Raw genomic sequence first — 19,699 nt, 5'->3', positions numbered from 1 at the left:
AATCCCAGTACAGGATCTATATCTTTACTGTCGTCAGAGAGAAACGTCTAGAAGGTTGCTATCTTTATTGTTTGTAAGAATGTGCAAGTCATGTATAGAATTGATTGTGTTCAAATGTCACTCCCCTTTTCCCAGTGTGCATTTAAGCTCACTGTTCCTCTTACTCATTTGAAGAATCTTTTACACACCGAGCTACGTGCTTCTTGTGAACTTGTATTGCTCCTATTTTGCAAAATATATCTTTTAATAAAATACAAAAACCCAACTTGGTTTTACTCTCAGTCTGTCTTATTTGTTTCACTTTACTAAACTCTTAAAACTCTACCCCTGCTGCAAAGGAAACTTCCACTACACTACTCAGAGTTACATTTACTCCGTTACATTTACTTGAGTAAGTTTTTGAAAACAATTATACTTAGTATAGAGTAGTTTTAAATCACTATACTTTTTACTTGAGTAGATTTGTGAAGAAGAAACTGTACTCTTACAGTTAAGAGTACAGTTAGGCTACCAGTGAGCTCGTTACTTTTCTTTTTACCTCTTTGGTATTCTACGCGTCATTGTTTTTATCCCCCCCCCCCCGCGTACTCCTCATTTTAATGTTTTATTTTGACAGAGAGAGAGACTTCCGCTAAAGGCTCTACCACGTGACTGTGTTTCAACCGCCAAACGTAGTTGTGCAGTCTCGTCACGTGACCATACTCCATCTCAGCGGCGAGACGTGTTTGGACAGGTTAGCTTTACAGTCGTAGCAATTGGGTGGGATCGATTGCATGAATAGGAACATGGAATTGAGTATCGTCCGCATAGCAGTGAAACTTTATGTTCAATGCATTCATAATATTGCCACGGGGAAGTAGATATATACAAAATAAAATAGTTTGTTGTATAATGAGCGGACACTTGCAAACAGGTGGCCGGCTAGCGTTAGCTTTCCACCTAGCTAGGTTATATTCCAGCCCTCGTTCTGCGTTTCACCGCTGAGGATGTCCCGTTACCGGCTAGCGGCATCGAGTGACACCGCAGGCTGAGGTGCTGGTCTCCGTAGCAGGCGAAGCTTGCGTAGTGTGTTGAGTATTCTGTCTGTAATAAAGTTTCCAATCTGTACCAATGTATCCCGGTGTACACATGTGCGGTAGTTTGAATGCACATAATTGTTGTAAAAGTTTGCTGCTGAAAAGACAGAACCTGTTTAGCAAAGCTCCAAGATGGCTGACACTAAGATGACAGTCCCACCCCCTATGGTCGGGTTGAAAACAAGCGGAACTAGCTGGCTGTAGTCCACAGAGTCTGGGCAAAAATGCAAAACCCACAATACACTATCGCTACAAAATATTTAGAAAAATACATTTAATTTAACCAAGTATCTTGTATTATAAATACATGTCTGGCATTTGTAGTAAACCGCTTGAAAATCAGTTGGATATTCAGCAAGAAATGATTATTTTAATTGTGGATATTCCTTCTTCCTCCATAGACGCACATGCATTAGGAGGGGCACAATGTTTGTTAGGAAATGGCCGGCGTGTCAGCATATCGCTCCCATATATATGTATCCAGTGTTGGGGAGTAACGGAATACATGTAACGGCGTTACGTATTCAGAATACAAATTATGAGTAACTGTATTCCGTTACAGTTACAATTTAAATAGTTGGTATTTAGAATACAGTTACATTGTTGAAATCAATGGATTACCTGACGATACTGTTTCACGAGTTTATTCACTCTGAATAAATTAAGACAACTCTATCGCATTTTCCAGAAGCCCGATATGAAATCAAAAAAATTAGCTCCGTGATCAGTCACAATGGAGTCGGAACCGGAACGACAGAGCTAGGGCAGGAATAAGTTTCTATCTTGGAAATTCAAACAGCATTTCACATTAAAGAACGAACAGGGAGAATGGAATATAACTGTGCAATGCAACCTCTACTTGCCAGCAACCAACCTGCTTTCAGCGTCCAAATTACTCCACCTCCAACCTGAAGAAGCATCTTAAAGTAAGCTATTTTTTAATTAGCCAAGGGTAGTCGTCTGCTGTAGTTTTACTGGTGACCTTGCTATTTCAACGTTGACGTGTGACTTTACATCCTCCTACGTGCTGATTTACTAGCTCCAGAGCCTTTAAAGACCCCGTTTGACATGCTAGCTAACGTTAGCTAAAATTAGCTTGTGGTAGCTTAGACCGCGGTTAGATTTTTGTAGTATGCAGTTCAGGACTACCAATACAATAATCTATCTGCTTGTTCAGGTACACATTCAGCCAGTTGAAATAAAAAGAACCAACCATTATAGGCCTGTTTAGTAAGCTGTGATAGTCGCATTCCTACACTTATAAAACGCAATTCAATGTGGAAGTAATCCTGAAGTAATCCAAGTATTCAGAATATGTTACTCAGATTGAGTAACGTAACGGAATACGTTACAAATTACATTTGAGGGCATGTATTCTGTAACGAAATACGTTTTGAAAGTATCCTTCCCAACACTGTATGTATCCCACAGGCTTCTTCAGTGGATTAGACACATGAGAACAGCTGGTTGTATTCAGGGGGAAGTTTTGCGAGCTTTTGGCTAATTCTCGCATTTTTAACCCATGTATAATCATTAATTTTATTAATTTGCTCTGACCTCTAATTAAAGGTCCCATGGTATGAAAATTTCACTTTATGAGGTTTTTTTTAACATTAATATACGTTCCCTATGGTCCCCCAGTGGTTAGAAATGGTGATAGGTGTAAACCGAGCCCTGGGTATCCTGCTCTGCCTTTCAGAAAATGAAAGCTCAGATGGACCAATCTGGAATCTTCTCCTTATGAGGTCATAAGGAGCAAGGTTACCTCCCCTTTCTCTGCTTTGCCCGCCCAGAGAATTTGGCCCACCCATGAGAGAGAGAGAGAGACATCATGGCTTTCAAACAAGCAAAGTGGCAGTTGGTCAAGACCACACCCCCACCCTCCACCTTGCCCCCCCTCTCTCCTCCTCAATAGCTTCAGACACAGAAATGGTACATCCTAAGGAAATCTCATTGTGGGACTGGCTCTAGTGGCTGTAATTCTGCACCAAGGCTAAATTTTGGGAAAGAGACTTCAGATACAGTATTAGGGGACCACTAAGATCTATATAAAAGAGACTTCAGATACAGTATTAGGGGACCACTAAGGTCTATATAAAAGAGACTTCAGATACAATATTAGGGGAACACTAAGGCCTATATAAAAGAGACTTCAGATACAGTATTAGGGGACCACTAAGGTCTATATAAAAGAGACTTCAGATACAGTATTAGGGGACCACTAAGGTCTATATAAAAGAGACTTCAGATACAGTATTAGGGGACCACTAAGGTCTATATAAAAGAGACTTCAGATACAATATTAGGGGAACACTAAGGCCTATATAAAAGAGACTTCAGATACAATATTAGGGGAACACTAAGGCCTATATAAAAGAGACTTCAGATACAGTATTAGGGGACCACTAAGGTCTATATAAAAGAGACTTCAGATACAGTATTAGGGGACCACTAAGGTCTATATAAAAGAGACTTCAGATACAGTATTAGGGGACCACTAAGGTCTATATAAAAGAGACTTCAGATACAATATTAGGGGAACACTAAGGCCTATATAAAAGAGACTTCAGATACAGTATTAGGGGACCACTAAGGTCTATATAAAAGAGACTTCAGATACAGTATTAGGGGACCACTAAGGTCTATATAAAAGAGACTTCAGATACAGTATTAGGGGACAACTAAGGTCTATATAAAAGAGACTTCAGATACAGTATTAGGGGACCACTAAGGCCTATATAAAAGAGACTTCAGATACAGTATTAGGGGACCACTAAGGTCTATATAAAAGAGACTTCAGATACAGTATTAGGGGACCACTAAGGCCTATATAAAAGCATCCAAAGAGCACCATGAAAATGCTTGTGAATGCTGAAAAGCTAAATTGCTATAGCTTAAAGGTCCAATGTGTAGGAATTTCTCCCATCTAGCTTTGAGATCATATATTGCAATCAACTCTTGCAACACACAGTTAAAGGAAGTAATACAGCGTAAGTCAACCAACATTTTTTAGTCTGGGAGGGGGTGTCACCCAACTTGTGTAGCCTATTCATGAAAACTGCAACATTTCAAAGTGGCTTGTTTGGTGCATATTTGTCCATTTAGCTTTCTGTCTCTGCCCCCTATCCCAAGCAGATGGGTTGACCCATACAAGGAGTTTGCTGGGGGGCAGGGGGAGCACTGCCAGGGCGAGCACTGCCAGGGGGGCAGAAACGGGTAATTGCATTGTTTAAAAAATGAGTGTAATAATTGCGTCTGCCATGACCAGATATTTTATAAATATTTTAAAATCCACAATACAACGAAATGGTGGAAGGTAATACGTCTGATTTCTTATACTGATTTAGTAAACAAATATTACCTGGCTGACGATGGGAGCAGCAAGACCCAAAAATGAAAATTACTGTTGCACTAGTCTGGACACCTTGCTGTGCCGACGTTGCAATAAAGGTTTCCTAAATGCCATGTGTATACATTTGATGTCAATTTAATAGCGCGTTTTGTGTAGATTTGGACTTTTCTACGATTATTCCACTTTGTTTAAACAGCGAAGTGGAGAGGCCTCGTTCACCTGTTGAGCTGGATACACCGTGACTCTTTTTGTGGATCTACTGATCACTGTGGATTACTTTTTTTTGTGTCATTGGATTACTGCTAAATACGGATCTTTTTTCTTAACTCGCCTTAACGTTTTATGGGATTTATGGTGTGATTGCGCTTCGTTTCTGCGTTTGGAGAGACATCTCAACAGACTGTAGGTCCAACACTGATTTTTGACTGTTACATTTTAGTTGAATTTAAGTGTCGGGGCATTACGCCACCATCTGTCTATTGTGTATCCAAGACAGCCATGCCGCAATTGTATTATAATTATAATTGTATTGTTAAATTTTTACAATGTAATTCTAATCTGCTTTAAGAATAAACATATATTTTTATTTGTTATGTTTGTTTTGTCAGTATGTGCTTGTGCTGTGTTCCCCAAGTGGTAGGCCAGGTCTCAGCTTTTTTTGCCTCCTCTGGCTGAATGTCAAACCCCACCTATGCCTCTAGAGGGCACTAGCAAAGATTCTAGATCGAATGTGATTTCTGGCGCCAATACGTAGCATACTCTTCAAATATCCTTTCGGTCCCGGTGATTTGAAATTACCCAGTGTGCTTTGTTGAATGGTCTCAATGTTTTTAATCTTTTATTTCGTGTGAATAGCTTACTAGAGGAGTAACTCGGTATTTGAAGTAATGCAGCAATGCAGGAAGTGTGCATTTAGTTTCCATGCTTATTGTGTTTCCACAACAATGTTAGTGAGTAAATCTACTGAAATGGCCACCACATCATAACAGAGGAGTGGGATGTATAAAATGAGAAAGCAGAGGTTAACTCATGTATGTCATGGCTGTATAAAAACAATGGGCTGCACATGTTTGCCAAGTACAAACCAGTACAGAAGACATCAATAGAATGGTGGGGAGGATCATGTGTATTTTCCCAGTCCTTTTGGAGGGTCATAGAAAATGTATTGCTGGCAAAGGGAGGGTCAAGTCTGTTTTGACTAAAGATCCCAAAACTCCTCCAGGGGGCCCCTTAATTAAATAACGATCAGTCCCTAATGTTAAATAAAAATGTAAAAAAACATATTATTTAAAAAATTATAAATAGCAGAAAACAGTTGACCCATCATGTGCTTATATTTTGATATTTGAATGTTTTTGTAGCTGAAAGTATGCAGAAGTTAGAGGCGTCCAAAGAAATTAGAAGAATAAAGAATGTGAACAATACTTTGCTCCTGAATCAGCAGAACTAAAGCTGTCAGATAAATGTAGTGGAGTAAAAAGACCAATATTTCCCTCTGAGATGTAGTGAGGAAAATACTCAAGTAAAGTCCAGTACTTGAGTAAATGTCCTCAGTTCCAGTCCACCACTAACTGATTAATGAACTGAATGTGGATCTGTTGTCTCCCTCCTGACCTCCAGGTGGCGGCGTTCTATCATTTTAAACTTTAATCTGAAAAACCCGGACTCTGAGGAACCAAAACGAACCAAAAGTCTTGTTGTTTGACTGTGATCTGTGGCTGGCGTTGGAATAGTTGTGTTGTTTGTTAGCTGCCGAGCTTATTGGTGCATTTTAGGAGACAGAGCTCCACGTAAACCTGCACACACTCAGGTGAACACTAACTGCTTAATGCAGACCTGATTGATTCTTGATGTGGAGTTTGATAGCGTGCAGCTACACAGTGTCTTTCTTTGAGTCTCTTTCTGACCACATTTCCGTGGTGAAACAAAGGCGAGCTGTCAGAGACGCAGGTACAAACCACCCCCTGTTCACTTCCTCTCAACTAAACCGCGGCCATCTACAGGAAGATACAGCTTGAAAATCATCATCAACATTGTGTATCTTGTATGTGAAAAGGTAACGTTCACCTCAGGAATTAAAACAATGACCACACACGCACACACACGTGTTGAATCGTATTCATGTTCTTTTACATTCAGGTGTGGGTCGTTGCTTATTTTCCCTCTCAACATTTAGTTTTTCGTCTATCTTCACTTCATGTTGTGCTTTAGTGCCTTGTTTTAAAACTTAATTTAAAAATAATTTTATCTGCTTTATTGCAACGAAAATAAAAAACTTTTTCTCAAACTGTGTGGAGAGGAAACCACAACGCTGGGCCACAGTCACAGAGGAAGGGGGGGGGGGGTCGGGGGTTACTTTATGACACATTTCAATAAGTCAGGTGTCAAAGTGTCAGGATGGAGGAAACATCTCTACTGTGGCTGCTCTGTAAGTAAACTGGGTGAGTTTTTAAAAACTGTTGAAAGAAATACAAGATAAAAAATTATGTTTTTTTTACAGCAATTGTCTTAATAATGCTCCTGAACGTATCAATAAAATGAGTTTATGCAAGTAATTTTGAAAGGTTGTGTAAATACTTTTGCTGCCAGTTTTTAGTGCTCTTTTCATTTATTATTTAAACTTTGAATGTCTTGTATCACCAAGTCAAACTAACCCAAGGTTTATTTCTCTTCAGTTCTGATCTCACTGCTGAGCTGCACAACAAACCAAGGTCAGTAAAGTTATTTTTTCAAGATAGAACAGTTACACCCTAGGCGTGTTTAAGTGGCGTGGGGCAGTTTGCCCTTGCGTTATTCAGGAGCAGCATGAGTTGAAAAAACTGGTGCTGGGGCGTCTTTAACAAAAAAGATGGTGCACTGTGCACAGAAACTCCCCCAGAATACAAAGATGGTTAACCACATCCGAACTGGTTGAAAGTCTGAGTAGGTTAAGTGTAGAGATACTTGTTTTATATTAAGGTAGAAAACAAGAAAGATGAAAACATTATGTGAAAATGTAAAAGATCATCAATTAGTTTTTTAACCACCAAACCCTCCTCCCTCCAGCCTCTCTGACTGTGAGTCCCAGCAGCTCTCAGCTGTTTAGAGGTGAGTCTGTCTCTCTGAGCTGTGAGGAGGACGACAGCTCTGCTGGATGGACTCTGAGGAGGAACACAAGTGATAAAACTGTGACTCAGTGTGGAGATGACTGGGGAAGACCTGCTGGTTCTTCCTGTAATATCAGCTTTATGCTTACACGACACAGTGGAGTTTACTGGTGTGAGTCCAGAGAGGGAGCAACCAGTAACAGCATCACCATCACTGTCCCTGGTAAGATCAGACTGTGGAGTCAGTATTGATGAAGCTGTGTGTGAATGGATGACATGCTGTAGTTTGTCTCTGTGTTGAGATGGACCAGTGATCCTGCAGAGTCCTGTCCTCCCTGTGATGGAGGGAGAAGACCTCACTCTGACCTGTAAAACAAAGACGTCCTCCAACCTCCCAGCTGGTTTCTATAAAGATGGCTCCTTCATCAGGACTGAGCCTGCAGGTCACATGACCATCCACCATGTTTCCAGGTCTGATGAAGGCCTCTACAAGTGCAACATCAGCAGTGTTGGAGAGTCTCCACCCAGCTGGGTCTCTGTCACAGGAGAGGAGGTTACCTTTGATTTCAGGAGTTCATTCATCCAGATATTCACCTGACAGCTGATTCTCTCTACAGAGAAACCAAAGAACACAGGCCCACCTCCAAGTTCGCTACTGGCCCCTGAAACAACCTCAGACTCCATCTTGTGTTCAGACTAAATTCAATTTTGTAATATTGGGCCTCTTTCACCAATATCATCCTAAGCTTTCTCTTAAATATGTTCGAAAAGTCTACGTCGGATTCATGACGTGTCCTTAAACAAAAGAATTGTTCGCACTTGTGTTCTTAGGATCGATGAATCCCACGTCTTCGTATTTCAAAGCGCGTGCCAGTCGTTCCTAATTAGCATAAGAAAACACCCCGCAAATTCCCATATAAGGACATGACACTTCCTGTGCACCTCCTGGGAAGCGGGAGACTGCCTTCAAGAGATGATTGTCAGAGTTGCAGATGACTTGTACATTCCATTGGTGGAGGAAGTACTGAATCTCAGTACAAATAAATAAACAAGTAAAAGTACAAATAACCAGAGACATATTTACTTTAGTAAAAGTAGTAGTGTGTTGTTAGAATCAGAATGCGGTTGGTTTTATTCATGGATGTATTTTATTTTCTTTAACCATGCAAGTAAGCAAATAAAGTGTGTGAAGCAGCGGACATGGGGAGGCGATTTGAAGAGGTCCAGCCAAATATTTAAATAAGATATGAACGCGAAGAAGTGAACAACGCTGTGGAGAGAGATAGATGGCAACTATGATTTAAAAACAGGAATAATAAAAAACAAACATTATCATTTTCACTTTTACCGGAGGCTGTATTACCGAGGGTCAGAGGTGCTGCTCCCGGGCTCTGGAGCACCGGAGCCGTCTTGGAAGCCGATGAAGAATCAGCGGTGCCCCATATATACTGTATCTATGGCAACCAAACTTCACTGGTGATACAAACGTGTGATGGTCAGGAAGACGTTTCGGCAGGTGGGGAAACTGATCAGAAAATGTAACGCAACGTTGTAGAAATGTAGTGGAGTAGGAAGTATAGATAAATGCTGCAAAATATAACGAAGTAAAAGTCAAAAGTTTGCACTATTGATTCTACTTAAGTAAAGTACAGATATGTGAAAAATGTACTTAAGTACAGTAACAAAGTATTTGTTCTTAAGTTACATTCCACCACTGTCTTTTGGCTCTATAAATAGCGCGATCAATCACCAAATAACGCTGGATTTAATCAGTTTAATTGCTGATGTAAATTGCAGTGTTCGTGTTTCTTTGCATACTACTACTACTTTTTTTTCAACAAATGATCAGAAACACATTACAGTACAATACTAACATTCTAAACGACTGTAGAATTAAATAAAATGCAGTAACCAATTATTTGGAGCAAACTGTCATCACTCAAATGTGCGTAAGAGTGCTCTTCAGTGTTCGTAGATTTTGTTCTTAGCTAAGAACAAATCCAAGTTAAGAAAACATTAGTGAATGTCAGAATCTTCTAAAAAAAAGTGCGTAAGTGGGGTTTAAGAAAACATTTCTTCGTAAGAACGGATGGTGAATGAGGCCCAATGATTTTTGAGTAAGAGTGTTTGGCTGGCTGCTCCAAAAACCAGGTTAAAAACCAGGGGTGACCGCGCTTTTTCAGCTGCAGCGCCTAAACTGTGGAATGAGCTACCTCCACAGGTCAAATTGGCCCCGACACTCGACTCTTTTAAATCCCGTCTTAAAGTGATGGTTCAGAGTAATTTCACCCTATGGTCCTTTGCACCATGACCTCGACAAAACACCTCTTTAAAATTTGGCGAGGATAGTGAGAATGCGTTATCAGCTGAATAGAGCTGAGCGCGAGGGATCGCCACGTTTGTATCTGGTAAATGACCCCACTAATAATGCCGGAAATGATACCATACAACGTCCTATAGTAGTAACAAATATTTCATGTATTAGAAGGCGGTGGGGTACACCAGAAGTTTATGAACACTTTCCTGCTGGCCTCTGCTCTCTGCTGTTGTTGTTGCTGCCGGCAGTAAGACGAGTGCTTAGGGCTTTCTACAAATTACTACCCCGAAAAGAGATGCAACAAAAATATTTTTTAATTTAACTTTTTTTTTTTAAATAAGTGCTGTAGTATAACTAGCAGGAGACAAGTAATAACTGAGGTAAGTTTGGAGACATTTCCTTATTTAATCATTAAATTAATAAATATTTTTGTTGTATCTCTTTTCGGTGTAGTAATTTGTAGATGATCCCTAAGCACTTGTCTAACTGCAGGTAGCAGCAGCAGGAGCTGCAGCAACAGAGAGCAGAAGAGAGCAGGCAAGTGTTTATAAACTTCTGGTGTACTTACAAACTTTCCAATCCATCGTTTTATGAGTGCATAACCTATATATACCAGTGTAGAAGTTTGGTATCATTTCGGGCATTATTAGTGGGGTCATTTACGAGATACAAACGTGGGTCCATTAGCCCCTGCGCTAAGCTATTCAGCTGATAACGCTGCTACGCTAACTCGCCCAATGTTAGACCCAGCTGAAAAAAGCTTCTCGGGGGGTGTTTGGCTCGAGGTTATGGTGCAAAGGACCCTAGGGTGAAATTACTCCGAACCATCACTTTAAAACTCACTTGTATTCCCTGGCTTTTAACCCAGTATGAGAACTGTATGGTCTTATGTTTTATGTATTCTATGTGTTTTATGTGTTTCTATGTTGTTCAGCACTTTGTAAACCTTTGTTTTTTAAATGTGCTATATAAATAAAATGGATAGGATTGGATTGTCAAACATCATTTTGATGTGCCAGTATGTCTTTTGTCCTCAGAGGAATCCGAAGCAGAGGGACAGACAGAGCTGTAGCGGAGAAAAAGTAGAACACTTTTTTAATTCATTAACTTTATCGGTTATCAGGCAAATAAAACCCTGATACAGATCATCTGCAAACTGCCAAAAAAATGTCTCAATAATCAGTCTATACCTAGAAAAAAATACAAGATGAAAGGAAAACTGATATATCTATAGTCTGGTTTTTACAGTTTACAATTATGATAATGTCATTTTGAAAGATTGTGTAAATGATTTAAAGCCTGTTTTAAATTGTGTTCTTTTCATTTATTATTTAAATTTTGAACCAAACCAAACTCCAACTAACCAAAGTGTCTTATCTCTTCAGTTCTGACCTCACTGCTGAGCTGCCCAACAAACCAAGGTCAGTACACTGTTTTCTTGTTTAGAGTAATTTTAGAATGTGTAGAGGGCAATTGTGAGTGTTCAAGTTGAGATCTTTCAGTAGTTTATTATTTAGAAGCCAGATGCCTCATTTATCAAAGCATGCATAGAACAAGTTGTCAAAGTGTGTGTTAAAAGTTTGGTTTTCATCAAACCTACATATGAACGATACATCTCATCTACATCTACATCCGCTGGCTCGTACCCACTCCTTCACACACAGAAACTCCCCCAGAATAACAGATATGGTTAACCACATCCCTTTGAAACTCTGAGTGGCTTCAATGTAGAGATACTTGTTCTGAGAAAAAGTAGAATACGAGAAAGGTAAAGATGAAAAACATCACAAACAATGAGGTTAAGATATTGGAGCGTCCTGGGAGCAAACATGAAGGAAGGTTTCCCAGCTTAGATAAATTATTGCATGTGTAAAGAAATCAGCTGATTCCTTGAGTTTCCCAGATAATTCTTGTGAAGTATCAGAGGCCCAGTCACAGTTTGTCACAGTAGCTTTGATATGATATATATATATATATTTTTATTAACGTGTCATGCCACGTGTGGCTCACTCACACGGAATGACATGACCCCGATATAAAAGTCATTTCATTCACAGCTTCCGGTCCAATGGCCACACAACATACTCTACTCTGCACAAAATAAAGAATGAAGAAAACATATTACAGCAGCTACAACACAATAGTGTAACCCCATTCATTGTCAACTAGACATTTCATACATTCCTTTTAGCCCACCCTTGTTCTAAAAAGTTTTTACAGATGTACACTACCAGTCAAAAGTTTTTTTTAAGTTTTAGGAGTTGAAGTCCAATGAATAGCTTGAAATGGTACAAAGGTAAGTGGTGAACTGTCTGAGGTTAAAAAAGAAAAGTAAGGTTACCCAAAACTGAAAAATAATGTACATTTCAGTATTTTACACAAAGGCCTTTTTCAGGGAACAACAAATGGGTAAACAACGTAAAGCTGTTCTGCAGCAATGGAGGTGTATCAACCTTTGAAAGTTGGTGCAACCAATTCCCACAGGTGTTCACACTTGTTTTAATTACTTACAACCCCCTCTGTTTGTATAAAAGTATTGTTGGAACACACTGTGGTACCGTACCCTCGTGAGCATTATTTGAACAGTATTGTACTGCAGAAAGTAGTGTGTTGCTATAAAAATGGTGGGAAAAGGCAAATAACAATGGAAGAGAGACAGACCATCATAACACTTAAGAATGTTGGTCTTTCCTACAGAGAAATTGTGAAGAAAGTCAAGGTGTCAGTGAGTACAGTATTCTTCACCATCAAAAGGCACTTAGAAACTGGGGGAAACTCTGACAGGAAGAGGTCTGGCAGACCCAAAGCCACAACAGAATCAGAAGACAAGTTTCTGAGAGTCAACAGCTTGCGTGATAGGCGGCTCACAGTACAATAGCTTCAAGCACAGCTTAATAGTGGTCGTAATAAGCAAGTCTCAGTTTCAACTGTAAAGAGAAAACTTTGAGCTGCAGGTTTGATAGGTCGAGTTGCAGCAAGAAAGCCATTGCTAAGACGTCAGAATAAGAAAAAGAGGCTTGCCTGGGCCAATAAACACTGCCAATGGACTACTGAAGACTGGAAGAAGGTGTTATGGACTGATGAATCTGATTGAAATCTTCGGTTCATCACGCAGGATTTTTTGTATGCCGTCGTTTAGGCAAAAGGATGGTTCCTCAGTGTCTGAAATCAACTGTCAAACATGGAGGAGGAAGCGTGATGGTCTGGGGCTGTTTTGCTGGATCCAGGGTCGGTTGTACAGAGTGAAAGGCACCCTTAACCAAAACGGCTACCACAGCATTTTGCAGTGCCATGCAGTACCCTCTGGTACGGGTCCAGCTGGTCAGGGGTTCATCCTACAGCAAGATAATGACCCAAAACATAAGTCCAAGCTATGCCAGAACTACCTTAGCCAAAAAGAACAAGATGGTAAGCTTAAAAACATGGAGTGGCCAGCACAGTCACCAGACTTAAACCCCACTGAGCTGGTTTGGGATGAAAAGTGAAATCAAAGCAACCTACGAGTGCCACACATTTATGGGAACTTCTGCAACAGAGTTGGGAAGAACTTTCTGAAGAATATCTGATTTCCATTGTAGAAAGAATGCCACGAGTGTGTTCAGCTGTTATATCTGCCAAAGGGGGCTACTTTGATGAGTAAAATAATTAGAATACATTTTGGTTTATGAATTGATTCCATGATTTATGTTTTAACTTAAATTGTTCATTTGTTCTATTCTTTAATTTCAGAGTACAATAAGACATTGAACTGCATGAATTTCAATAAAAACCTGGAAAAATTGGGGTGTTCTAAAACTTTTGACCGGTAGTGTATATCCTGCCTCATCTCTTTTACTTTAACTTTGTTAAATAATTGCAATCTTAAATCATGATAATATGGACAATACAAAGCAAAATGAACTACATTTTCGATTTCATTGAGATCATATAAATAACAGTCTGTCTTCCTCACTGGTGCCCGACCAATGTCCTGTTTCAATATGGAGAGGGAGTATTCCAGACCTGAACTGAGTACACACACATCTGTTCACCTTGGACAGATTATATTTTACAAATTTCTCAATACCAAACAAATTTTTCATCAAACTAGAAGTTCTAAGTTTTGGTTTGTTCTAAATCTCAGCAGCCCATTTCTCTTTAAACTGGTGAAAAACCACAACACATTCTTCTCCCTCCAGCCTCTCTGACTGTGAGTCCCAGCAGCTCTCAGATGTTTGAAGGACAGTCTGTCTCTCTGAGCTGTGAGGAGGACAACAGCTCTGCTGGATGGACTCTGAGGAGGAACACAACCAAAGAAACCAGGACTCAGTGTGGAGATGGCTGGGGAAATCCTGCTGGTTCTTCCTGTAACATCAGCTACATGGTCCCTTTGGACAGTGGAGTTTACTGGTGTGAGTCCAGAGAGGGAGCAACCAGTAACAGCATCACCATCACTGTCACTGGTAAGATCAGACTGTGGAGTCAGTATTGATGAAGCTGTGTGTGAATGGATGACATGCTGTAGTTTGTCTCTGTGTTGAGGTGGACCAGTGATCCTGCAGAGTCCTGTCCTCCCTGTGATGGAGGGAGAAGACCTCACTCTGACCTGTAAAACAAAGACGTCCTCCAACCTCCCAGCTGGTTTCTATAAAGATGGTTCCTTCATCAGGACTGAGCCTGCAGGTCACATGACCATCCACCATGTTTCCAGGTCTGATGAAGGCCTCTACAAGTGTCTCATCAGCAGTGTTGGAGAGTCTCCACCCAGCTGGGTCTCTGTCACAGGTGAGGAGCTTACCTTTGATTTCAGGAGTTCATTCATCCAGATATTCACCTGACAGCTGATTCTCTCTACAGAGAAACCAAAGACCACAAGCCCTCCTACGAGTTCGCCACCGGCCCCTGAAACAACCTCAGCTCCACCCCCAGCCTCAGACCCCCTCCACCTTGTGATCAGACTGGTCATCCACCTGGTGGTGTTCTGTCCGTACTGCATCTCCACTTTCATCATGGTGTCTTTATATCGACACAGGGCCACAGGTAACACTCTGAATCTTTCACTGACCTTACGATCGATTAATCAATCAATCTCACACCACCACTCTGGTGTTGATAGTTAACATCTGATCAATTATCTACATTTTCTTTCAAACCTGTTCTAACTGTAGGAAATGACCTGCCCATCTCTGTGGTGATGACCCCACCCAGACAGGCTGAGGAGGGATTGGATGAAGACTATGATGTCATCACTGCTGTCACCACGGAGCATCACTTCTGAACTGATCTGAAAAGAAGCTCAAATGTTTCAAGTCCTCATGAATCAGAAAGAGTGGCAGCCTCAGAAAGCTTCCCTGTGGATCTCCACATGTTTTAGTTTGACCTGTAGATGGAGGATGTTAACCTAAGACCAGTTCAGTCCAAAGATTTGTGATCAAACTATTTTTAACTTGCAGCTTCTTGTAATGCTTCAGTCTGCAGCGTTTTGAAACCTGTTAGTTTACACCAATGAGATGAGATGGTGTATCCTCGTTGAGCTCCTGTCTAAAATTCCGCTGACAGTTTGATCATTTCATTTCTATAGTTTGCAGCTGATTTGACTGTTACAAAACCAGCCTCTGAAAACGTAACCAGCTGAGTCGCAGCGACACCATCAGCTTGTTTTAGTCGAGCTGAAACGGGCCACTTCAGAAGTAAAGGTTATTTTCTCGTTGCAAACGTTGCTCTGAACTGGACTTTAGTAGCAGATAGTTGTTCAGATTCTGCTGTAAGTCGTGTTGTTGTTGGTCATGTCTCTTTAAATGTCAAGTTTTCAATCTCTTCAGATCAAATATATTAAAATGATGAGCATCTTTTCTCTCTGTGCTTTGTTCCAATGTGATCATAACTTCACTTCTCTCATATCCAGCACCCTGTTTCATTGTAGCTGACATGTGACATAGTCGTATATAAAGAGAAAGGAGGAGGCTTTTACTGGCAACTGCTGTTGATCCATACCAAGAGAAGAACCTCATCAACTCCGACATCACAATTCAACATGGCTGCTCCGAGCATCAACAGTAGTGGAAGCTGTGTGAATATACTGTTTATTAGAACTCTCTTTTATATCTTGGTTGGTCGGCACCTTGTTGAGTGACATTTTGCAGGTGAAGGCCCAGGAGGCCCCTGACATTTTGGGCCCCTGGGCCTTTCCCCAGTAGACCTGTTCAGTAATCCATGCCCACTGTTTAAGTGTTTAAACATTAACATTCACAACTATTACTTGACTTTGCTCTGAAACAACCTTTAATATCTGCATTCATACAACGATTTACTCACAGCTACAGTATAAGTTTAACTGAGAAAAAGAACGTAGTGAAGCCAGGAGCTCAGGTGTCCTTTCATGAACTTGTAACCTTGGAACTAACACAGAGACACTGCCAATATAAAACCTGTCCTTTTCACAAGACGCCACAAGATGGAGCCCTGGTGTAATGGGAGGAACCTGATGTTTACAAGTGACACTCCAGTCAGTGGAAAAAGAAAACAATGTGCACTGAATACAATATAAATGTAACCGAGGGTTTCTTATATTGTCTAGACTCAGGGTTGGCTGTAAAATAGAGACTTCCAATACTGGAACCCAGACGGCACTGAACGTCTCACTTTAGTCAACCACAACACAGACCAAACCAAACACACCTATGTTTACTGTAACTTCCTATTAACCTTCAACTGAGAGGTTACACAATAAAATACCATACATAAATAAAACAATTAGCATATAAAATTTGTTTAGTTTTAGGCACATTATTCTGTAAGTAAGTGATCACCTTCCATCATGTTTCTATTCATTATAATATTACATTACATAAGTATATTTATTTTATTTAACCAGCACACTTATTATCTTTGTGTGATGTCTTCCTATAAAGATGTGAGACAGATTAGCACGTAGCAGAAGGCGGCGGCTTTACTTTTCACCGTGTTTGACGTCCAACCGGTATCCCAGCATTCTTAGCGATCAGGTACTACAGCAGAACTAATGCTGCACTGGATTATTCATCCGAGTCAGAGTTTTGACAAGAAAGACAGACGTTGAAGTATGAATTGTTTTCATTGTTTTTGGACCGCTTTGGTTGTTAAAATGTCGATTTCAATCGTATAACTGCAGTACCTTACTGCGTCCATATCATTGCCTGTGGGTATGGGAATCGGTCTTGTTGTGAGTGCAATATTGAATGACTTGTTTCAAACGGGTGTTGCTAAACGTGGCTAGCGTTGCTAACAGAAGATAAACTAAAACATGAAATAAAGTGAAAATTTTAAAATGTTCAAATGGCTGCGTTTTGATAAGATGGGGTAATAGTCACAATCATAATCAAAAAATGAACTGTAAGTGCTAGAAGCTTGTAGGATTGGCCTGGTACACGGGCAGTGCTTCCACAAACAACATCTTTCTGGGTGGCGTCCATATTTTTGGACGCGCAAAACATACCAGAATGCTGAAAGTGTGGAAGTGACGTCATATCCGAGATCCGAGTCGGTTCGTTGAGAATAATAGAATGCTGCATAAGTTGCAAAAATTTAAAAACATTAAAAGCAGTCTGAATGTAACTTTGAATATGTCTGGTGTGGAAGAACAGCATCCTGTATATCTACCCATTAAAGGTCATCAGACTGTAATCCTGAGCTGAAAAACAGAACCTGATGGTTTCTGTGACTTTTAAACTTAAGAAAATTGACTGAATGTTCACCGACTACAGAATCAAACCTCAGACGCTCTGCTCTGTAGCTGTTTGTGATTGGTGTAAAGTTTCCAACCGCTGGCTGATGTTGCAGCTGTTTATAGTCTGCGGTGTGTCTGGTCTCAGTTATCTGCTGAAGAGAAGTGTTGATCGGTTAGCCACAACCAGAACAAATGTTCCATCTGTCAGAGATGTGAAACCCACAGAACCACATGAGGAAACACCAGAGTTTATTGATCCTGCACAGAAACAAGCTCATAAATACAATCTATTAACATCAGTAAATAGTTATTATCATTAGACTCTGTTCAGTAGATATTTGTTGGTTGTTGTGCAACGTAATGAAACAATTACAGAGGAACAAATCTATGACTTTAATAAGAAGCTTTTAATGAAACACATCTAAAGAATGTAAACATGCTTTTTGTAACTGCATTAATCTCATTTAACCTTAACATCAATCAACATTTATTCATAAAGTGCTTCACAGCAACCAACAGGTTTTGCTTGAAGGACCAAGAATAAAAGAACATACCATACAATAAAAAGAGTAAAATATAGAATAATAAGAAAGAAAACAGTAGCATCTGAAACTGTTACATAAAAACAGGAGAAAGAAAGGGAAAATGCTGCAACGCTACTGTAAAAAAAACAACAACAATGTAAAAGCCATTCTAAATAAAGAAGTTTTAATTTTGGATTTCAAAAGAGCGACGTCTGTAATGGTGTGAATGTCAGGTGGTAACTTGTTCCAAAGTCTCGGGGCAGCAACAGCAAAAGAGTGACATCCCCCCACAGTTTGTACGTCGACCTTGGGACTACTAAAGCCATTTGATTGGATGACCGGACCGACCTGTTGTGCTTGCAAAGGTTTAAAATCTCCGACAAATACGCCAGGGCAATACAGATGTAGATGTGATGGTCTCTGGGGACCAGTGATTGGCCGGCTGGACTCCACTGGTTGGACTGGTGTGATGGGGTTCAGGTCTTCCTCAGTGAGGAGTAGAGGACCTCTGGCTCTGCTGGAGACTCTGAACACAAACAGTTCAAATATGAGAAACTGTTGGAGACAAACTCCATCAGCAGACAAACAGCGTTCAACAGTGACTTTTTTTGCTTGCTTCATACGTCTAGATAAGCGCGGTAGTTTGTTTAAGCCCAAAGACCATCACAGGTTAAATGTCATAGTCCAGTCCATGAACAAGTCCAGGAAATATTATGCATACATTTCAAAACACATTAGTGCTGTTTGATCTCAAAGGTAAAACATAGAATAGTAAAAGTAAAATGTACAATATTTTTCTCAGACATGTAAAAAAGAAGTAAAAAGCAGAAGGAAGTTAAAATACTTAGAACTGTACAGAATTAACGTAAAATGAGGAAGATCAACAAACTTTCTGCTTTTATTGGTAACATATATGGTATATGGTAACAGGAATATTGGTGCTTTATGTTATTCAAGGCAGCTTTGGCTCAGGTGGTAAAGCGGTCGTCTACCAAACGGAAGGTCGGTGCTTAGAAGTGCCCTTGGGCAAGACACTGAAGCAGGGCTGGACTGGGACAAAAAATCGGTCCTGGCATTTTTGGACCAGGCGGCCCACACCCACTGTGATTGGTCAGACACATTCTCTGCAGACAGTCCTCTTAAAATATGCGTGCATTCTATGATATGAGTTTCCTAGTGTTCAGCGTTCATGTGATAGTTTTGGATCCTTCAAGAGGGGTGTCAAGATTTATCTGTTGATCTTACACTTAAATAATTAATTCATTCTTAGAGTTATGATTTGTATACTTATGGTATTTTTATTATTTTGTATTATTGATATTTGATATTGTATTGCCATTATTACTATTTTGCTTAATATTGGCTTAGCAACTTTAAAAACAGTTTACTGTTAATTTTAACTATTGTAAGATTCATATTTGTCTGTGTCTGTTAAATACTATAACAATAACTCTAACCCTTCCCAAAAGCTACAATAAAGCTGAGAGTAGTATATGCCCTGGAAAAGAGCACCAATACAAGAGAAGCTAATTAAGCCATTCAAGGAACACTGTTGCTTGTATCAACACTGATTTTATAGATCACACAGACTCTTCAGCTACTACAGACCCAAACATGTCAGAAATTTTGGCACATTTTGAGGAATCCGCCTGTAGATTCT

The 19,699-nt window shown here is 40.0% G+C and overlaps 2 protein-coding genes across 3 annotated transcripts; both read left to right on the top strand.

Annotated features, from left to right (window-relative positions):
* The first annotated feature begins 6,120 nt into the window (after positions 1-6,120).
* LOC120572901 (Fc receptor-like protein 5) lies at positions 6,121-8,304 on the top strand. 2 transcript variants are annotated; one of them, XM_039822419.1, is made up of 4 exons: positions 6,752-6,856; positions 7,104-7,139; positions 7,474-7,737; positions 7,817-8,304. In XM_039822419.1, the coding sequence occupies exons 1-4, from the start codon at positions 6,826-6,828 to the stop codon at positions 8,110-8,112; spliced, it is 627 nt and encodes a 208-aa protein (XP_039678353.1). In that variant the 5' UTR covers positions 6,752-6,825; the 3' UTR covers positions 8,113-8,304. The 2 variants fall into 2 exon arrangements, 1 of the variants encoding a protein (XP_039678353.1); XR_005641508.1 differs by lacking the exons at positions 6,752-6,856; positions 7,817-8,304 and adding an exon at positions 6,121-6,484 and having other exon boundaries at positions 7,474-7,527.
* Positions 8,305-11,147: 2,843 nt separating this feature from the next.
* Positions 11,148-15,662, top strand: LOC120572863 (hemicentin-2-like). Its single transcript, XM_039822371.1, has 5 exons — positions 11,148-11,252; positions 14,010-14,273; positions 14,353-14,595; positions 14,668-14,850; positions 14,979-15,662. The coding sequence occupies exons 2-5, from the start codon at positions 14,042-14,044 to the stop codon at positions 15,086-15,088; spliced, it is 768 nt and encodes a 255-aa protein (XP_039678305.1). The 5' UTR covers positions 11,148-11,252; positions 14,010-14,041; the 3' UTR covers positions 15,089-15,662.
* The last annotated feature ends 4,037 nt before the right edge of the window (positions 15,663-19,699 follow it).

Source organism: Perca fluviatilis, chromosome 14, assembly GCF_010015445.1.
Source record: "Perca fluviatilis chromosome 14, GENO_Pfluv_1.0, whole genome shotgun sequence".
In the NCBI taxonomy this organism is placed as follows: Eukaryota; Metazoa; Chordata; class Actinopteri; order Perciformes; family Percidae; genus Perca; species Perca fluviatilis.
This window is presented reverse-complemented; position numbering and strand designations above follow the sequence as displayed.

Excerpts from the sequence above, each read along its gene's own strand:
- LOC120572863 (XM_039822371.1), top strand. The coding sequence starts at position 14,042 with ATGTTTGAAGGACAGTCTGTCTCTCTGAGCTGTGAGGAGGACAACAGC. Across the intron at positions 14,274-14,352 it reads CATCACCATCACTGTCACTG|GTGGACCAGTGATCCTGCAG; the intron begins GTAAGATCAGAC and ends CTCTGTGTTGAG. Across the intron at positions 14,851-14,978 it reads ATATCGACACAGGGCCACAG|GAAATGACCTGCCCATCTCT; the intron begins GTAACACTCTGA and ends TTCTAACTGTAG.
- LOC120572901 (XM_039822419.1), top strand. The coding sequence starts at position 6,826 with ATGGAGGAAACATCTCTACTGTGGCTGCTCT. Across the intron at positions 6,857-7,103 it reads ATCTCTACTGTGGCTGCTCT|TTCTGATCTCACTGCTGAGC; the intron begins GTAAGTAAACTG and ends ATTTCTCTTCAG. Across the intron at positions 7,738-7,816 it reads CATCACCATCACTGTCCCTG|ATGGACCAGTGATCCTGCAG; the intron begins GTAAGATCAGAC and ends CTCTGTGTTGAG.